This window comes from Eurosta solidaginis, chromosome 3 (assembly GCF_040869045.1).
Source record: "Eurosta solidaginis isolate ZX-2024a chromosome 3, ASM4086904v1, whole genome shotgun sequence".
In the NCBI taxonomy this organism is placed as follows: Eukaryota; Metazoa; Arthropoda; class Insecta; order Diptera; family Tephritidae; genus Eurosta; species Eurosta solidaginis.
In genome coordinates this window covers 40,673,373-40,695,751 of record NC_090321.1, presented here as the reverse complement: position 1 = coordinate 40,695,751, position 22,379 = coordinate 40,673,373, and the positions used below count along the sequence as shown (strand labels likewise).

The 22,379-nt window shown below is 38.4% G+C and overlaps 1 protein-coding gene across 7 annotated transcripts in view; it reads left to right on the top strand.

Moving 5' to 3' along the window:
- LOC137243604 (UPAR/Ly6 domain-containing protein crok) overlaps nucleotides 1–22,379 on the top strand; it is a 106,809-nt gene that overhangs the window by 54,748 nt on the left and 29,682 nt on the right. For 3 of the 7 annotated variants that reach the window (XM_067771473.1, XM_067771474.1, XM_067771469.1), the window contains exon 2: nucleotides 11,648–12,290. In XM_067771473.1, the coding sequence (XP_067627574.1) occupies nucleotides 12,233–12,290 (58 nt within the window). In that variant the 5' untranslated portion in view covers nucleotides 11,648–12,232. The remainder of the gene's footprint in view (nucleotides 1–11,647; nucleotides 12,291–22,379) is intronic. The other 4 variants (XM_067771471.1, XM_067771472.1, XM_067771470.1 and 1 more) reach the window with 3 other exon arrangements.

The window sequence follows — 22,379 nt, the reverse complement described above, 5'->3', positions numbered from 1 at the left end:
CACCTTTCATTTGGTACCCATATCGTACAAACAAATTCTAGAGTCGCCCCTGGTCCACCTTTATGACGATATCTCGAAAAGGCGTCCACCTATAGAACTAAGGCCCACTCCCTTTTAAAATACTCATTAACACCTTTCATTTGGTACCCATATCGTACAAACAAATTCTAGAGTCGCCCCTGGTCCACCTTTATGACGATATCTCGAAAAGGCGTCCACCTATAGAACTAAGGCCCACTCCCTTTTAAAATACTCATTAACACCTTTCATTTGGTACCCATATCGTACAAACAAATTCTAGAGTCGCCCGTGGTCCACCTTTATGACGATATCTAGAAAAGGCGTCCACCTATAGGACTAGGGCCCACTCCCCTTTAAAATACTCATTAACACCTTTCATTTGATACCCATATCGTACAAACAAATTCTAGAGTCGCCCCTGGTCCACCTTTATGACGATATCTCGAAAAGGCGTCCACCTATAGAACTAAGGCCCACTCCCTTTTAAAATACTCATTAACACTTTTCATTTGATACCCATATCGTACCATCAAATTCTAGAGTCGCCCGTGGTCCACCTTTATGACGATATCTCGAAAAGGCGTCCACCTATAGAACTAGGGCCCAATCCCCTTTAAAATACTCATTAACACCTTTCATTTGATACCCATATCGTACAAACAAATTCTAGAGTCGCCCCTGGTCCACCTTTATGACGATATCTCGAAAAGGCGTCCACCTATAGAACTAAGGCCCACTCCCTTTTAAAATACTCATTAACACCTTTCATTTGGTACCCATATCGTACAAACAAATTCTAGAGTCGCCCGTGGTCCACCTTTATGACGATATCTCGAAAAGGCGTCCACCTATAGGACTAGGGCCCACTCCCCTTTAAAATACTCATTAACACCTTTCATTTGGTACCCATATCGTACAAACAAATTCTAGAGTCGCCCCTGGTCCACCTTTATGACGATATCTCGAAAAGGCGTCCACCTATAGAACTAAGGCCCACTCCCTTTTAAAATACTCATTAACACCTTTCATTTGGTACCCATATCGTACAAACAAATTCTAGAGTCGCCCGTGGTCCACCTTTATGACGATATCTCGAAAAGGCGTCCACCTATAGGACTAGGGCCCACTCCCCTTTAAAATACTCATTAACACCTTTCATTTGATACCCATATCGTACAAACAAATTCTAGAGTCGCCCCTGGTCCACCTTTATGACGATATCTCGAAAAGGCGTCCACCTATAGAACTAGGGCCCACTCCCCTTTAAAATACTCATTAACACTTTTCATTTGATACCCATATCGTACAAACAAATTCTAGAGTCGCCCCTGGTCCACCTTTATGACGATATCTCGAAAAGGCGTCCACCTATAGAACTAAGGCCCACTCCCTTTTAAAATACTCATTAACACCTTTCATTTGGTACCCATATCGTACAAACAAATTCTAGAGTCGCCCGTGGTCCACCTTTATGACGATATCTCGAAAAGGCGTCCACCTATAGAACTAGGGCCCAATCCCCTTTAAAATACTCATTAACACCTTTCATTTGATACCCATATCGTACAAACAAATTCTAGAGTCGCCCCTGGTCCACCTTTATGACGATATCTCGAAAAGGCGTCCACCTATAGAACTAGGGCCCACTCCCCTTTAAAATACTCATTAACACTTTTCATTTGATACCCATATCGTACAAACAAATTCTAGAGTCGCCCGTGGTCCCCCTTTTTGGCGATATCTCGAAAAGGCCCACTCCCTTTTAAAATACTCATTAACATCTTTCATTTGATACCCATATCGTACAAACAAATTCTAGAGTCACCCCTGGTCCACCTTTATGGCGATATCTCGAAAAGGCGTCCACCTATAGAACTAAGGCCCACTCCCTTTTAAAATACTCATTAACACCTTTCATTTGGCACCCATATCGTACAAACAAATTCTAGAGTCGCCCGTGGTTCACCTTTATGGCGATATCTCGAAAAGGCGTTCACCTATAGAACTAAGTCCCATTCCCTTTTAAAATACTCATTAAAACCTTTCATTTGGTACCCATATCGTACAAACAAATTCTAGAGTCGCCCGTGGTCCACCTTTATGGCGATATCTCGAAAAGGCGTTCACCTATAGAACTAAGTCCCATTCCCTTTTAAAATACTCATTAAAACCTTTCATTTGGTACCCATATCGTACAAACAAATTCTAGAGTCGCCCGTGGTCCACCTTTATGGCGATATCTCGAAAAGGCGTTCACCTATAGAACTAAGTCCCATTCCCTTTTAAAATACTCATTAAAACCTTTCATTTGGTACCCATATCGCACAAACAAATTCTAGAGTCGCCCCTGGTCCACCTTTATGGCGCTATCTCGAAAAGGCGTCCACCCATAGAACTAAGGCCCGCTCCCATTTAAAATACTCATTAACATCTTTCATTTGATACCCATATCGTACAAACAAATTCTAGAGTCGCCCGTGGTCCACCTTTATGGCGATATCTCGAAAAGGCGTTCACCTATAGAACTAAGTCCCATCCCCTTTTAAAATACTCATTAAAACCTTTCATTTGGTACCCATATCGTACAAACAAATTCTAGAGTCGCCTGTGGTCCACCTTTATGGCGATATCTCGAAAAGGCGTCCACCTATAGAACTAAGTCCCATTCCCTTTTAAAATACTCATTAAAACCTTTCATTTGGTACCCATATCGCACAAACAAATTCTAGAGTCGCCCCTGGTCCACCTTTATGGCGCTATCTCGAAAAGGCGTCCACCCATAGAACTAAGGCCCGCTCCCATTTAAAATACTCATTAACATCTTTCATTTGATACCCATATCGTACAAACAAATTCTAGAGTCGCCCGTGGTCCACCTTTATGGCGATATCTCGAAAAGGCGTTCACCTATAGAACTAAGTCCCATTCCCTTTTAAAATACTCATTAAAACCTTTCATTTGGTACCCATATCGCACAAACAAATTCTAGAGTCGCCCGAGGTCCACCTTTATGGCGATATCTCGAAAAGGCGTCCACCCATAGAACTAAGGCCCGCTCCCTTTTAAAATACTCATTAACATCTTTCATTTGATACCCATATCGTACAAACAAATTCTAGAGTCACCCCTGGTCCACCTTTATGACGATATCTCGAAAAGGCGTCCACCTATAGAACTAAGGCCCGCTCCCTTTTAAAATACTCATTAACATCTTTCATTTGGCACCCATATCGCACAAACAAATTCTAGAGTCGCCCCTGGTCCACCTTTATGACGATATCTAGAAAAGGCGTCCACCCATAGAACTAAGGCCCGCTCCCTTTTAAAATACTCATTAACATCTTTCATTTGATACCCATATTGTACAAACAAATTCTAGAGTCGCCCGTGGTCCACCTTTATGGCGATATCTCGAAAAGGCGTCCACCCATAGAACTAAGGCCCGCTCCCTTTTAAAATACTCATTAACATCTTTCATTTGATACCCATATCGTACAAACAAATTCTAGAGTCACCCCTGGTCCACCTTTATGACGATATCTCGAAAAGGCGTCCACCTATAGAACTAAGGCCCACTCCCTTTTAAAATACTCATTAACATCTTTCATTTGGCACCCATATCGCACAAACAAATTCTAGAGTCGCCCCTGGTCCACCTTTATGACGATATCTAGAAAAGGCGTCCACCCATAGAACTAAGGCCCGCTCCCTTTTAAAATACTCATTAACATCTTTCATTTGATACCCATATTGTACAAACAAATTCTAGAGTCGCCCGTGGTCCACCTTTATGACGGTATCTCGAAAAGGGGTCCACCTATAGAACTAAGGCCCACTCCCTTTTAAAATACTCATTAACACCTTTCATTTGGTACCCATATCGTACAAACAAATTCTAGAGTCGCCCGTGGTCCACCTTTATGACGATATCTCGAAAAGGCGTCCACCTATAGAACTAAGGCCCACTCCCTTTTAAAATACTCATTAACACCTTTCATTTGGTACCCATATCGTACAAACAAATTCTAGAGTCGCCCGTGGTCCACCTTTATGACGATATCTCGAAAAGGCGTCCACCCATAGAACTAGGGCCCACTCCCCATTCAAAATACTCATTAACACCTTTCATTTGATACCCATATCGTACAAACAAATTCTAGAGTCGCCCCTGGTCCACCTTTATGACGATATCTCGAAAAGGCGTCCACCTATAGAACTAAGGCCCGCTCCCTTTTAAAATACTCATTAACACCTTTCATTTGGCACCCATATCGCACAAACAAATTCTAGAGTCGCCCCTGGTCCACCTTTATGACGATATCTCGAAAAGGCGTCCACCTATAGAACTAAGGCCCACTCCCTTTTAAAATACTCATTAACACCTTTCATTTGGTACCCATATCGTACAAACAAATTCTAGAGTCGCCCGTGGTCCACCTTTATGACGATATCTCGAAAAGGCGTCCACCCATAGAACTAGGGCCCACTCCCCATTCAAAATACTCATTAACACCTTTCATTTGATACCCATATCGTACAAACAAATTCTAGAGTCGCCCCTGGTCCACCTTTATGACGATATCTCGAAAAGGCGTCCACCTATAGAACTAAGGCCCGCTCCCTTTTAAAATACTCATTAACACCTTTCATTTGGCACCCATATCGCACAAACAAATTCTAGAGTCGCCCCTGGTCCACCTTTATGACGATATCTCGAAAAGGCGTCCACCTATAGAACTAAGGCCCACTCCCTTTTAAAATACTCATTAACACCTTTCATTTGGTACCCATATTGTACAAACAAATTCTAGAGTCGCCCGTGGTCCACCTTTATGACGGTATCTCGAAAAGGGGTCCACCTATAGAACTAAGGCCCACTCCCTTTTAAAATACTCATTAACACCTTTCATTTGGTACCCATATCGTACAAACAAATTCTAGAGTCGCCCGTGGTCCACCTTTATGACGATATCTCGAAAAGGCGTCCACCTATAGAACTAAGGCCCACTCCCTTTTAAAATACTCATTAACACCTTTCATTTGGTACCCATATCGTACAAACAAATTCTAGAGTCGCCCGTGGTCCACCTTTATGACGATATCTCGAAAAGGCGTCCACCCATAGAACTAGGGCCCACTCCCCATTCAAAATACTCATTAACACCTTTCATTTGGTACCCATATCGTACAAACAAATTCTAGAGTCGCCCGTGGTCCACCTTTATGACGATATCTCGAAAAGGCGTCCACCTATAGAACTAAGGCCCACTCCCTTTTAAAATACTCATTAACACCTTTCATTTGGTACCCATATCGTACAAACAAATTCTAGAGTCGCCCGTGGTCCACCTTTATGACGATATCTCGAAAAGGCGTCCACCCATAGAACTAGGGCCCACTCCCCATTCAAAATACTCATTAACACCTTTCATTTGATACCCATATCGTACAAACAAATTCTAGAGTCACCCCTGGTCCACCTTTATGGCGATATCTCGAAAAGGCGTCCACCTATAGAACTAAGGCCCACTCCCTTTTAAAATACTCATTAACACCTTTCATTTGGCACCCATATCGCACAAACAAATTCTAGAGTCGCCCCTGGTCCACCTTTATGACGATATCTAGAAAAGGCGTCCACCCATAGAACTAAGGCCCGCTCACTTTTAAAATACTCATTAACATCTTTCATTTGATACCCATATCGTACAAACAAATTCTAGAGTCACCCCTGGTCCACCTTTATGGCGATACTCCAAAAGGCGTCCACCTATAGAACTAAGGCCCACTCCCTTTTAAAATACTCATTAACACCTTTCATTTGGTACCCATATCGTACAAACAAATTCTAGAGTCGCCCGTGGTCCACCTTTATGACGATATCTCGAAAAGGCGTCCAGCCATAGAACTAGGGCCCACTCCCCATTCAAAATACTCATTAACACCTTTCATTTGATACCCATATCGTACAATAAACTTCTAGAGTCGCCCCTGGTCCACCTTTATGACGATATCTCGAAAAGGCGTCTACCCATAGAACTAAGGCCCACTCCCTTTTAAAATACTCATTAACATCTTTCATTTGATACCCATATCGTACAAACAAATTCTAGAGTCGCCCCTGGTCCACCTTTATGGCGATATCTCGAAAAGGCGTTCACCTATAGAACTAAGGCCCATTCCCTTTTAAAATACTCATTAACACCTTTCATTTGGTACCCATATCGTACAAACAAATTCTAGAGTCGCCCGTGGTCCACCTTTATGGCGATATCTCGAAAAGGCGTTCACCTATAGAACTAAGTCCCATTCCCTTTTAAAATACTCATTAAAACCTTTCATTTGGTACCCATATCGTACAAACAAATTCTAGAGTCGCCCGTGGTCCACCTTTATGACGATATCTCGAAAAGGCGTCCAGCCATAGAACTAGGGCCCACTCCCCATTCAAAATACTCATTAACACCTTTCATTTGATACCCATATCGTACAAACAAATTCTTGAGTCGCCCCTGGTCCACCTTTATGACGATATCTCGAAAAGGCGTCCACCTATAGAATTAAGGCCCGCTCCCTTTTAAAATACTCATTAACATCTTTCATTTGGTACCCATATTGTACAAACAAATTCTAGAGTCGCCCGTGGTCCACCTTTATGGCGATCTCTGGAAAAGGCGTCCACCTATAGAACTAAGGCCCACTCCCTTTTAAAATACTCATTAACACCTTTCATTTGGTACCCATATCGTACAAACAAATTCTAGAGTCACCCCCGGTCCACCTTTATGGCGATATCTCGAAAAGGCGTCCACCCATAGAACTAAGGCCCTCTCCCTTTTAAAATACTCATTAACATCTTTCATTTGATACCCATATCGTAGAAACAAATTCTAAAGTCGCCCCTGGTCCACCTTTATGGCGATATCTCGAAAAGGCGTTCACCTATTGAACTAAGGCCCTCTCCCTTTTAAAATACTCATTAACATCTTTCATTTGATACCCATATCGTAGAAACAAATTCTAGAGTCGCCCCTGGTCCACCTTTATGGCGATATCCCTAAATGGCGTCCACCCATAGAACTATGGCCTACTCCCTCTTAAAATACTCTTTAATACCTTCCATTTGATACACATGTCATAGAAACACATTCCAGGGTTACCCTAGCTTCATTTTCCAACATGGTGATTTTCCCTTATTTTGTCTCCACCATAGCTCCCAGCTGAGTATGTAATGTTCAGTTACACCCGAACTTAGCCTTCCTTACTTGTTTTCTTTCTTTTTTGTACTGCTTCGAGCCGTAATAAATGGGTCGTTTATAGCGTCATCATTGCATATGTATGTATAAATTTATACTTATACACTTCTACACATGATATGTGTACTTAAAATGTAACTATGTACATATATGCTAATTTTAGTAAAGTGAGTGCGCCAATGGCCCACCTCAACAAATTCATCATCCTTTCCCAAATACACTTCCTATTCTTTTACCCTTACCGTTGAGCACGCGACCATCCCCTCTTCTAAAAACGAACACATATACATAAATTGCAAAATATATTGCGAGTTTTATACATGAAATTGTTGCCTTTGCATTGTTGTTGTCGTCGATTATGCAAAAAATTCAAACAGATAGCACCAAAACGTTCCTGCAAAATGTGAGCGCCATCAACAGCACATCAGCACATTATCACTTCATTACACCATTATACATATACACGTATAGAATCATTATGATTGCATTCGTTTTCATTTGACTTCGTTTTGATTCTTGTGCACCGGCTCAATCATAAAACAAATGCGCATAAAAAGTTGATGTTCAAGTGATGTAAGTAAAAGTGGTCCTTTCAAGAGAGTACTTGTATATATATATATATATATATATATATACATATATAGAGAGAGAGAGTGAGGATGTAGCGAGAGAAAGAGCAGTAGCCAGACGAGTGATGCCAGGTTTTATGTTTTTTGTATAGAAGTTGGTAGGCTATGAGTTCCATTGGACAGCTCATTGCGTTAGATCCGGCCTGCAACGATTGTTGACAAGCTTGCTCATTTTCTGCCACTTAAAAACTGTGAGTCACTTATCTGGTCAAAGTCGCAGTGTTTTTTTTTAAAAGGAGGGATAATTAAAGTTATGGAGGGGGACAGAAAATCAACAGACATAACTTCAATTGACCTTATGACCACTTCAAATGGCCACAAGATCAACTGAAGTTATGACCATATGAAATGGTCACGTCAGATTTCAAATGGCTGGAATATCAACGAAATTAACATAATGGCCATTCTGCTTTCCGAAATGGTAATCAATTTTCCACTTATTCGGTACAGAAATTTGCGGACGAAATAGCTTGAAATGCTATAAAATCACATCGCACGCTTAGATTTGAAGGGAGCTTAGTTAGATATTTGATATATCTTAGTTATGCATACCACCGAGCTTCTTAATTCAATAACTACCGAGCCATAGACTCCCACTAATCAAGCATATGGGGAGGCAGCCAGCTTTTGCTTTTCTTCGACTATTGTGATTTGCTGATTTCATAGCTGTTTAGATATAGGTGCGCGTACGGTATTCTTTACTAGATATGTAGCGGAAGTGAGTTTTCAGTAACCGGAAATTGGGAAAATGGCGAACGATTTGTTGTTAAACATGTTAAATGGTAAATAATTCTTTTAACTAAAAAATTTTAAAAGAAGCACTCAATTAACAAGGACTAGGTGTTATTAATTTTTTTCCCAATCGGTCCAAAATGTATGTATGGCAAAATCTGTTGGAAAACGCCGAAACTATAATTTTGTACTGATGGAGTTCTGTTATATACATAACTGTATCAAAACAGTGCATAATCGGAATCGAAAGTTTAAACCAATTGGAATATCCGACGTATCGGAAATGTAGTCGAAGCCCTGCCACATCCCTACTATATACTAGACTGGGTCGAAAAAAAAAGTTGCCAATGTCCGCCCCTAAATTTGAAGATTATATTGAGAGGGTTTCGGAAAATTTTTTTTATATTTTGATCTTCGAAATACAGCCGAAAAAGTGTTTCCATTATAACTTGGTTATTTGACGTCCGATTTTTAAAATTGATATGTTATTATTTTGGCCTTGAGAAGCTTCACATTTCCGTTTAATGTCTTTTTAAGCTATGAAGTCGGTTTCACATGATTAGGTCAGTTAACAAAATTTGACCGCCCCTAATGTATGTTTTTTTCCTTACCAAACGAAAGTACTTAAAAATTTAAGAAAATGTTGCTTTGAAACCATATTACTAAAATACTAAACAAACAAGTTATAGCACTTTCAATATTTATTGCAACTGTTATTTTACTTTATTCTTATTATACTTAGACCTGAAACTTATGATATTTTTGGAGGAAAAATTGCAGGGTTTGCATTAAAAGATAATAAAGATATGCCAAATATCATGAATAGGGGAAGTAAAAGTAAATAAATGAGTAAAACCTGTTGTTTCGTATTTATAATAATAACAGTATGCCACAAAATCAACTTTTTTACTGGGTATTGGACAAAACCTAATTTTTCGTAGAGATTGAGGCTTAAGTAAACAAAGTACTATCTCCGTTTTTCGAACTTACCATCAAAAAAATAGATATCGGCTTACGAAGTTCGAAGTTCGAAATTCTACATTTCGAAATTTTATTTTATTTTTTTGTTAACGCGTTCAGCAAATTGAAAAAGTAAAAATGTGGGCGTGGTCCGCTCGTTTCCCTTATTAAAAGGGCTGGATTATTTTTTTTTAAGAAATTTAGTATAACAGCTGTTGTACGAGGAGAAAAGTCAGACTATGAATTCTGAATACAGTCAGACTCTGACTGATCGGATCAAAAAAAATTAAAAAAAATTTTTCCGAAACCCTCTCAACATAATCTTCAAATTTAGGGGCGGACATTAGCAACTTTTTCCTTTTTATGGGGGCCAACCCAGTCTACTATACACCCATAAGGTGACCTTATTCAAATGAGGTTCGAAAGGTCCTTCAAAATAAAAGGTGCTAGATTTTCAAGTTTGTATGGTTAATTCTTTGATTTAGAAAAAAAGGAGTTAAGTCTCGCACTTAAGTGTTCGAGCTGTTATGAAGTGCTTTTTATGTGATGTGTTGTTCATTTGCGTTGCAGCTTTAGTTTCGGTCTGGCAGTGTCATGAAAAATTTACTTGTATCTTACCCGTTATCGCGCCAGTTTGAGCTGTCAAAAAGAGTATGCTGTCAAATTTTGCAATTAATGTTTTGGCTCGTTGATAGTGGAGATGATAGCTGAATCAACATCAATTGATAGTTTCCGTTCAACCTGCTGTGTCTATGTTGTAAAGAGTTGGACCTAAAATTTTCAGAGGGAGACAAAATTTATTTAGGCGATTTTGCGGGCTTTTTGTGGCGAAATTATTTTCTGTGTGGCAACACTGATCGCTGTTTTGAGAGTACTACTAGAGATGTTGGCGGCCACCGTGGTGTCATGGTAGCGTGCTTCGCCTACTACACCGTATGCCCTGGGTTCACACCCCGGGCAAAGCAGCATCAAAATTTTAGAAATAAGGTTTTTCAATTAGAAGAAAATTTTTCTTTTCTTTTTCTTTTTTTTTTGGCAAGCGCTCCGAGTGTATTTCTGCCATGAAAAGCTCGCAGTGAAAACTTGCAGATGCCATTCGGAGTCGGCATAAAACATGTAGGTCCCGTTCGGCCAATTTGTAGGGAAAATCAAGACGAGCACGACGCAAATTGGAAGAGAAGCTCGGCCTAAAACCTCTTCGGAGGTTATCACGCCTTACATTTATATTTTTAATTATTTTTTTACTAGAGATGTCAAGACTGTTATACTTTACACATTCGCGAATACTAATTTAAATTCGAACACAACTATTCGAAGCATCACTACTACATACAACATACATACATACATAAACATAAGTAGAAAAGTGCAGTTAACTACAAATAACAACAGCACAGCTGGTTCGATATAAATCATGTAAAAATTATTAAAAAAAGAGAAAAGCGAAAAAGCAATTGCAAACAAGAAAAATTAGCAAATGAGGAAGAAACATGCATGCTTGCAATTTCTTGGTACTCAATCCAATGGCCACAACCAACCGCAAACGCGGCATACAGCACGCACACTAAAGTGGATTAGGCCAATTACTTTGAGCTACAAAACATTCGGGCGCAGCAGTCGGTAGGCATCAGTGGTAAATTTGCTGTGCAACAATAGCAACAACTCATACACCAATAGCACCACAATCGCCATTGCTGTATATAAAAGCAAACGAGAACGAATGAACTAGTGAGCGCAACGACGAGTACTTAAAAGCTGGATGTCATAATGACCCACACATACAAGCACGCATACTGTGTTATGAGCTGAGCTGCATGTACAACTTGCCTACACCACTACACCAACGCCATAAACGCCATTGCCGTTGCCGTATCCGCTTCCGCCTGCTGTGTTGCACTGCATGGTCACTGAGTGTCTTCTTAACGCCTTTCCATTAACGTTGTTTGTCAATATTATTTTGAAATCTTATTTTTAGTTTTTTTTCTGTCCTCTAACTGACTTAACCGATTATATCTTATTCACAAGCTCGTTTCTACGTTATCTTTGCAGCTCAATGCGAAATGTTGGCATAACAGAAAGTCAAACAAACAATCAATCAGTTCGTTGTTAGCAAAGCAAGACAGTGGTGAATAGAACGCGTGACAAGTGTGCATTGTTGTTGGTGCGTTAAAGTCAGGTTAAGTCAAGCAGCAATAGCAGAACAAGAAGCACACAAGTTAGCAAAATCAGGAGCAAATTTTCAATACATTAGCCTGTGAGGCAAATATTTAGTCCAATTGTGTACCTGTGTGAGTGTGTGTATGTGTGACTTACATACCAATAATTATTGTTAAAAATATTTAATTTCCTTGTAAATGATTATATTAAAGAGCAAATAGGAGAAGTGGCAAGGAGCATTAAAGGAAAAAAAACAAGTGTGAAGAGCAAAGTGAACTTAAAATAGAACGAAAAAAAAAATAGAAAAGTCCTATAGAGAAACATAAGAACAAACGAGAAAAAAAAAACAAACTAATAAAATAATAAATAAACGCAAAATCTTAATATTTCACTTTCATACCACATAAAAAAATTGTGTTGTAACACTTGCAACTTGTTGTTATTGTGATTAAATCGATATTTGTGTCGTATAAAAAGATGTCACCACTGCTGGAGCGAACATTTTTGTTGTTAGCCGTTTTTTGCTGCTTACAAGGTGAGTGCTTTGGTATTTTGTTGTTTATGTATCGTATGAAAATTGTTTCTCAACAAATTTGAACGCGAGTAAAGTAACTGTAAAGGACTGAACAAATATAATGTTCTGCCGTCTTCTGAGAAATTTGAGAGTATACAAATTAAATGTTGGCAGTCAAGTTTGAATGATTCGCAGAACAGCATTTGTTTACTTTTTTGTATCAAAACCGTTACGATGTCAATCTTGCGTCTAAATCATAGGTCTTCAAAAATTTAAAGTGATTGCCGTTTCGCATATGCAAGGAAAGCACAGTTGTGCTATGGAGTGAAGACCCCTGGTCGAAATGTTTTTTCCATATTGCAACATCTCTATTTTCGAATAGTGAACAACTCTATCATACAAATTTCTGAACTAAAATGAAAACCAAATTGGTTGTGATTTCGCTGACTTCTTTCCAAACAAAAATATGAATACAAAGAAACCTCTCCTAATAACAGCTCTATTAGACGGACACCTTCCTCGGGCGGAAAATTTTTTTTTAAAGTACAATTTTTACAATAAATTGCTCTCCGTTAGGCGGACAATGTCTTGGCTTGAAACATTCAATAAAATGGGCGAAAAACTTCTACCGAGTGGAGACGAACCTCTTGTTGGCGTATATTGAGACCTGTTTTCATAACAAATTAATCAAAAACCTTTCTTTAACGGTCGCGAATTCCTCGACAAGGTGTGAGGATATACATAGTAAATCAGTTTACGGATAAAACCTATGTCGTATTAGATAAAGTACCTGGGCGACCGAGCTTTGCTCGGCGATCTTCGAGTATGCCGCATAATATACTTTATTCTACATGTCATCATTAATCAAACTCTACCTTTTTTATATGTACATATATTATATACTTTAACTTACCAATATTTAATTTCCTTAAATATAGATTTCAAAAACATATCAAACACTATCCGCAAAATGAACTGGAATGCAAAATTTTAAATGGGTAATTCCAGCCTATAGTATAAGGGATTGTTATGACAATTAGTGAATTCGAGAACTAAGTTATTTAGGTCGAGTATCTTCATGCGCCGAATTATTAATGTGATATATTAAGATATATTAAAATGAAAGAGGACAAACTTCGTTTTCGTATAAATTGAAACCCGGAAGAGAGCGCTTTTTTTGTTTCTTTATTTGACATTTGTTATAGTATTGCCACATCGGCATATACAAGAAATCAACCTAATGGCATGTTTACATAGTTCAACTTAACGCTACGACTTATGTATTAGCTTATCTCTCACAATACCACCTTATTAATTGGTAACATATACATGATTTTAATACAGACTTTCGCGCTTAGGATACATAAATTTGTTTGACAAGAAATTGTTATTTTCTCGGTCTTAAATTATAATGAGTAGTGGGTTCCCGTGACTTCGTTTTCTCATTACAAATAATATCGTTGGGTACGTTATTACTTGTATGTGTAGTTGTTGTTGTATTTTTGTCTGTACTTGTATCATCGGGACCACAATTATTAGTTAATATGTTTTGATTTTCATTACTTAAATTTCTTAAAGGTTGTAGTGGATCATCTAGTGATGAATGCGATGATTCTTTTTGCGATAAGATAATTTGATTTGCGTGTCTTTTCCAAGATTTATTATGGTAAGTTTTTACAATATACATTTGCTTTCAATTCTTTTGGAAATCACAGCTTTTGTCCATTTTACTTTCCCAGGAACCGAATAATATTTAACTATCACCGCGTCATACACGTTAAAGTTGTTGTTTTGCTTTCCTTTAAAATATCTCTTTTGTTCATTTTTCTTTTTTTCAACAAATGCTGTGATTTCAGTATTGGTTAGATTAACAACATTTCGCTTTCCATTGAGTAAGTCTAATCGACATCTTAATTTCCTTTTATTAAACATAATGTAGGCTGGAGATACGCCCATACTAGCATGTACAGTATTTCGATAATCTAACAAAAAATTACTCAGAACTTTGTTGAAGTCAGACAACGGTGTATTAAGTAAATTCCGTTTTAAGGCGGTCTTAACTGTTTTAACCGCATTTTCCGCCTGACCATTAGTGGGTGGGTGACCTACAGGAGATGTTACATGTGTAATTCCATTCTGTTTCAAAAAATTGGTAAACTCATTCGATGTGAACGACGTACCATTGTCCGAAACCACGCATTTTGGTAACCCAAAACGTGCAAACATTTCTCTCAACACTGCTATAAGAGCTCGGCTAGTTATATTCGTTCCCATGTCTTTGCATTCCACCCATTTACTTGTGCTGTCTACAACGATTAAGCACCAGCGGTTTTTAAAAGGTCCAAAGACATCTAAATGGATTCTCGACTATACTTCCTGGGGTCTCTTCCATGGGAGAAGCTCTTGCTTTGGTGGGTTCGGACGATTAAGTAAACAGGGCTCGCAACTTTTTACTACCTTCTCCAAATCTTTTCCCTGGTTCGGCCACCAACAACACTCACGAGCCATGCATTTCATTTTCACAATTCCCATGTGTGTCGCATGTAAAAATTCGACAACTTTATTTTGCAATGCTTTTGGAACCACAACCCGAAACCCCCAAAATAAGCAACCTGATTCTTCGCCCAATTCCAGTCTTTTATTAAAATATGGTAACAACTCTGGATCCCAACATTTCTCTGGCCATCCCTCATGGTGAAATTTCTTTACTCGTTGTAGCGTACTATCCTGTGCAGTTTCTGTTTTAATGCTTTCTAGGTTAATCATTTCGCTTCGTCCACCAAGCTCTTGAAAATAATTTACATAAACATCATCAGGCAAAACGCATTGATCCTCGGCACTTCTGTCGGGGTTTCGCGAGAAATAATCTGCTATATTGTTTTTAGACTTGACGTATTCAATGTCGAAACGATAACCTGATAGCGTTAGAGCAATACGCTGCAATCTATTTGACGCCATTTCTGGAATTCCTTTTTTCGGACTAAAAATGTGTTGTAACGGCTTGTTGTCAGTAACCAAGGTGAAATGCCTACCGAAAATATACTGATGAAACTTTTTTACACCAAACAGTATAGCCAATGATTCTCGGTCAAGTTGAAAATACCTTTTTTCAGTATCCGACAATGTTCTTGAAGCAAACTCTATTGGTTTCTCTATTTCACCAGTCTCTACTTGCGTTAGAACCGCACCTACTCCCGTGGGACTAGCATCCACCGTTAATTTAATTCTTTTTTCGGGACAAAAATGGGCTAGGCATTTCTCTGATGCCAATAAGTCTTTAAGTTTTGTAAATGTTTCCGAACATTCTTTTGACCATTCGAATTTTGTATTCGCCTGCAACAACTGATGAAGTGGGTGAAGCAAAGTAGATAAATTAGGTAAAAATCTTCTATAGAAATTTATCACCCCTAACAAAGATTGAAGCTCTTTTACGTTTGATGGCTCTTTAGCGCCTCTAATATCTTTTACTTTATCAGGATCCATATACAAGCCCTCTTTGTTTATAATATGCCCTAAATATTTAGTTTCGTCAACAAAAAACTCACACTTCGATTTAGACAACTTTAACCCTGCCTCACTTAACAGGGCTAACACTTTTTCAAGTCTTCGAGTAAGAAGTCTGACGTTGGTTGCTGTTATTAGTATATCGTCGAGAAATACTACCACGCCCTCAATGCCTACTAATAGTGTGTCCATAATTTTTCGAAAAATGGCGGGTGCGGATGCAAACCCGTATATCAGTCTTGTATACTGAAAAAGGCCTTTTGACGTCGAAATTGTTGTGAATTTGCGAGATTGTTCATCCAATTCGATTTGCTGGTACGCTGTACCTAAATCCAGTTTTACAAACTTCACCCCGCCGTGCATCTTGGCAAAAATCTCTTCAATACGTGGTAAGGGATACTTTTCCACATGCAGATGTTGGTTTAATGTCACTTTAAAATCACCGCATATGCGAATTCCCCCATCTTTTTTTTGCACTGGAACAATCGGTGTCCCCCACTCGCAATAATCCACTGGTTCCAAAACTTTCAGTTCTACTAACTTGTCTATCTCCTTTTCAACTTTTTCTTTAATCGCTAAAGGTAATGGTCGAGGCCTAAAAAATTTCGGTTCGGTGCCTTCCTTTACATGTAAATGGGCTTTACTCTTCTTAAATAATCCCAAAGACCCTTCAAATAGTTTGGAAAATTTATGTAAGACATTGACGTCGCATCTGATTTGTTTAGAAAAATGTAAGCTAGATAATTCAATACCAAAACTGTTTAAGAATTTTCGACCTAACAACGGCGGACCGCCGGCCTTAATAACCAAAAATGAAATGCATTTGCGTTGCTCTTTAAAGTGTACATCCACCTCAAACTCACCAAGCGGCACAATACTGCCACCGTTGTATGTCTTCAACAAAATTGATATCTCATTTAGTTTATTTTTTCTAAAATGGCTTTTGTATGTCTCTTCCGACATCACATTGTTTTCTGACCCTGTGTCGAGCTGCATATCAATAGCCTTGCCTTCAACAAAAATGGTTACAACAATCGGTTTATCTTTCGCACTATTAAGTGAGAATAAACTTAACTCGTCTGCATTATTCAAAAAAATTAAACTTTTCTCTTTGCACATTTTTTTTAGGTGCCCCCTTTTTTTACAATTATTACATTTATAATTCTTAAACTTACATTCACTTTTGCTATGGTTAGTGTAGCCGCACACTTCGCATGGTTGCTGTTTCGGCTGGCCTTGATTTGACTTGTTTTTCCAATTTTGCTGTTTCTTTTGCTCTGCTTGCGACTTCTGATTTTTCTTCAAAAAATTTAGCTCTTCCTGTTTTACTTGTATAATATCCTCTTGTTGTTGCTTAATGTACTCTGCTGTATTTGCTATCGCTACCACTTTCTCGAAAGTTGCGCCTACATTTTCCAAAAAAATTTTGTCCCTGGCTGGACCCTTTTCCAGACCCATTACAAATTTGACCCTTAGCGCCATATTTAAACTTTGGCCAAACTCACACTTTACAGCTAACGCTCTCACTCTAGCTGCCCAATCATTTATTGATTCTGACGCTGTTTTTGTAGCATTGTAAAATTTGTAACGCTCCACAAACGCAGATGTTGTTGGCCTATAATGGCTTCGCAGACAATCGAGACACTTTTCCAAAGTTACGCTGTTATCTTCCAACGCCTCCGGACGTACTAAGTTGTCCAAAAGAGTATACGCACTTTCGGATAACGAAGTTAACAATATTGCCTTCTTTTTTACCTCCTCAATGTTAGCAGCAATGAAGAATTGCAACAACTGCTTCTCAAAGACAAACCATGAGTTTTTTTCGTGGTCAAAAAATGGAGTATTAAAATTGTTGGTTGCCATTTTGCCAAAATATTATTAGCCGCTGATCACCAAGCACTTGCTACGCGTTTATAAATCAGTTTGAATTGTTTTCTGCTCGTCGCCACTGTGATATATTAAGATATATTAAAATGAAAGAGGACAAACTTCGTTTTCGTATAAATTGCAACCCGGAAGAGAGCGCTTTTTTTGTTTCTTTATTTGACATTTGTTATAGCATTGCCACATCGGCATATACAAGAAATCAACCTAATGGCATGTTTACATAGTTCAACTTAACGCTACGATTTATGTATTAGCTTATCTCTCACAATTAATTGAAACATTTTTTTAGTTATACACTATGAAAGTCTCAGTTATGAGAACTATCAGTTAGTTTAATTAAATGTCAACTTACTTCCCTAAGCGCCATCTGTTGGTAAGTAGTTAAATGGTTATATGTATGTCGTTTTCAAATTGAACATATGCCTCTAGTGTTCAACGGTAGCAAATTACCATGGTGAGATATCTGTTTGCTATAGTAAGAAATCTTTCTAATAGTAATTGTGAGAAATTGCAAAGTTTCATTTCATATTTGCCAAAAATATGCATTTAAATATATTTTGTAAGAATTTTCCACGGTGCCTTGATAATGCATTTCAATTTTATTAGCGTATGTGAAATGAAGAAAATTAAGTCGAATTATGTCTAAGATTTTTTTACGAGGATTTTTAACTGTAATATTCTCCTTTAAAGCTTTAATAGAATATGAGTAAGTAGAGTACTATTTTGTCTAACTACCCCAACTCTAAATGGCAACCTTACTCAAAAATGTTCCTATTGTACTGCGGAATGAAATACCATTCGTTTGATACCCATATCGGCATATCTCATGCAATTTTTTTTTAATTTTGAATAGGTGGCAACCTTAAATTCCACCCTACTCAAAAATGTCCTTATTGTAATACGGAGTGAAATACCTTTGATACCCATATCGGCATATCTCATGCAATTTTTTGTTTAATTTCGAATAGGTGGCAACCTTGTGAAACATTCTGAGTGGCAACACAGAAAGTCTTAGAAGGTGATACGTTTGGCGTCATCCAGTATGTTTTACAGCTCCGGCTTACGCTCAATTCTCATGGGAATGCTCTGGATCATTGAGAGATTTGAGAAGCAGATGTTGGGGTATTTTCGCACACTTGAAATGTGATAGGCAGATGTCGCCGCTGTTTTTTATTTAACTCATACGGCGAAAGGCTAAGCAGCGACATCTATCTTTGAAAAAGTAGGTTTACTAAAGGCAGCGTTGCCAAACTAAAGACAAGTAATTAACAATTATCTGGCTAACAAATTGAACCAGACTTCTATCTGGATTTATCTGGCTCAAATCGTTGTTGTTGCATTTATATGCAAAATTATTTATCTGGCTCAGGCTCTTTGCCACCGGATGATGGCTAAAGTTTGTTATATACATTTTAAGATATAACAAGTAAGGAAAGCTAAGTTCTGGTGTAACCGAACATAGTACACTCAGCTGCCAAATTACAGCTTGCAAAACTTTTAAATTACCTGCTTTTAAAAGTGGGCGGTGCCACGCCCATTGTTCAACATTTTGCTAATTTTCTCTTCTGCGTCATAAGGTCAACCCACCTACCAACTTTCATCGCTTTATCCGTCTTTGGTAATGAATTATCGCACTTTTTCGGATTTTTCGAAATTTTCGATATCGAAAAAGTGGGCGTGGAACTTAAGTACCAAATTTCATTAAGATACCACAAAATTTACTCAAGTTATCGTGTTTACGGACAGACGGACGGATATGGCTAAATGAATTTCTTTGTTCGACAAGATTATTTTGATATAGATAAGTCTATATCTATCTCGATTAGTTTATGCCGTTACAGGGTACCGTTATGCGAACAAAATAAATATACTCTATGGGCTCTGCTCAACTGAGTATAAAAATGTCAATACTGAGTATCACTGTTATTCAAACGAAAATGGAGGGTTGCCTGAAGTTAGGTTAGGTTAAACTGACCAGTCCATGAGGACCTCCATAAACTGAATGTGTTCATAGTGTTTCAAGAAGTTTATTCGACGACCAAACTGGAAACCCCATTGGGCCTTTGTATGTTTTAAAATAACTGTCTTCTCTGCAAATACTAGACATTTTCTAGGATTTAAGCGCCTAGCATATCACTGTTAACGGATATAAATTCAAGACTGAAGCATTTCATCTAACTGAGAACATTAAAAGCAAATACAATGTCAGGTTGGAAATCAAACGGAGAATAACTTGCCAACAAGTGGTACTTTGGACTGAGTAGGCAATTGAAAAGTAAAGTCCTCTCTCGACGAACAAAAATCATGCTATAGAAATCGCTCATCATACCTGTGCTGATGCATGGCTCGGTAATCGTGGACAGTGTCGAGAGAAGACGAGATGACTCTCGAGAGACAAGTTTTCCGGAAGGAGATTTATGGTGTTGTCCGCGATGCCGGCGGCTAGTATCGAAGGAGGTATAATGATAAGCTGTATGAGCTTTACGAAGATATGACGATTGTGCTGCGAATAAAAACCCAAAGGCTTCGCTGGCTAGGTCATATTTTGCGAATAGACAAAGACGCTCCCACCAAGATAGTATGTATTTCAGTCGACACCGCAGTTTTTGGGCAGAGGATGGGAAGACTTCCACTGAGTTGGGAAACGCAATTGGTGCTCCCAATTGGCGTCAGAAGCAAAGGATATATGGCGTGACTTGTTACGCAACGGCCAAAATCGCTTAGGTGGTTAAGCGCCAATTAATCATGAGCCACCTAGCTGCGTCATCTATGTCCATATGACCGGGACTCTATAATGATTGTAAGCTTCTCCCTATTTCAATTCTTCCTGAATCTTACATAGCCTCATACACATTTCTTGATGCTTTGCTAAGCGAGATTGTGGCCTCAATAACTGACTGTTTCCAGTATCTCAGCTGCTTTAACTTATGGCTGCCACTTGCTTGCTTGTATGATCTGCTAATTACCATATCGGCATAGAATATCAGCGACGCTCTCGGTCCCATCAGTATACACATGTATCATATCTTCCTGAATTTCCACGCCCTTGCCCCCACCCTTCCACCTCTACTGGAACTCTAAGATATCCACGGTAGCAGAAGCAAACAAAACATTTTAGAGCAATGTAATACAACATCTTTCGTATTTTAGAAGAGTATTTTACAATTGCTATTGAAATATAATCAAGAGGATTTATTATGTATGGAAATTCCCTATTACGAATCCTTTGTACTGAAATATTTTAATTGGCACATCTCGCTCAAAGAAAATCATCTACAAAACTTATTTCCTTTGGCGTATATGCATAACAACATGAGTATGCTTTTCATTTGCGGAAATGTTAAAGTATACGACATAAATAAATAGGACATAGCACGTAACCGTCATTGCACTTAAGTGCCGAAGGAAAAGCAAAGGCGTGTAGTCATTTTGAATGAAAATGACAAATGAAAATCGAGCACATCATGTATGGACTTCAATCAAGATTAAATTCAATAGCTTTCAATAATGCAAAGAAGGTCTCATAACCACAAACGTGCACACATATATTCATACATACATAAGTACATGGGTAAAACATATGTATAAAACGACAAGTATTTGTTTGCTATTTTTAGTTTGGAAATCGCGGCTTGATGACAAAGCAGAAAAACTAACTGGTACTTACTGAGAAATAAAAAGAAACAAGTTTTGCTATCAAATTAAATTAGATCTCGATATGACATTAAAGACGGTTGTGTACTTACGTTTACATTTACCTTACAGACAAAAGTTATCAATTGACTTTCGAAAAGTATTTCGAAAAAAAAAACAAGTAAGGAAGGCTAAGTTCGGGTGTAACCGGACATTACATACTCAGCTGATAGCCATGGAGACAAAATAAAGGAAATTCACCATGTAGGAAAATGAGCCTAGGGTAACTCTGGAATGTGTTTGTATGAAACGTGTTTCAAATGGAAGGTATTAAAGAGTATTTTAAGAGGGAGGGCCTTAGTGCTATGGGTGAACGCCTTCTCAAGATATCGCCATACCCCAGGTGGATCAGGGGTGACTCTGGAATGCGTTTGTACAATATGGGGATCAAACGAAAGGTGTTAATGAGTATTTTAAAAGGGAGTGGGCCTTAGTTCTATGGTGGACGCCTTTTGAAGATATCGCCATAAAGGTAGACCAGGGGTGACTCTTGAATGCGTTTGTACAATATGGGGATCAAACGAATTGTGTTAATGAGTTCTATGGTGGACGCCTTTTCGAGATATCGCCATAAAGGTGGACCAGGGGTGACTCTATAATGTGTTTATACGATATGGGTATAAAATTAAAGGTATTAATGAGGGTTTTAAAAGGGAGTGGTGGTAGTTGTATATGTGAAGGCGTTTTCGAGATATCGACCAAAGTCAGATTTCGACCAATTTTTATACCAATACAAAGTGATTTCAGATAAGTATGTGAACTTAGTTTAGTAAAGATATATTGATTTTTGCTCAAGTTATCGTGTTAAAGGCCGAGCGGAAGGACAGACAGTCGACTGTGTATAAAAACTGCGCGTAGCTTCAACCGATTTCGCCCTTTTTCACAGACAACAGTTATCGTCCTAGAATCTAAGCCCCTAACAAATTTCACAAGGATTGGTAAATTTCTGACTTATGGCATTAAAAGTATTCTAGACAAGTTAAATGAATAAGGGCGGAGCCACGCCCATTTTTAAATATTTTTTTG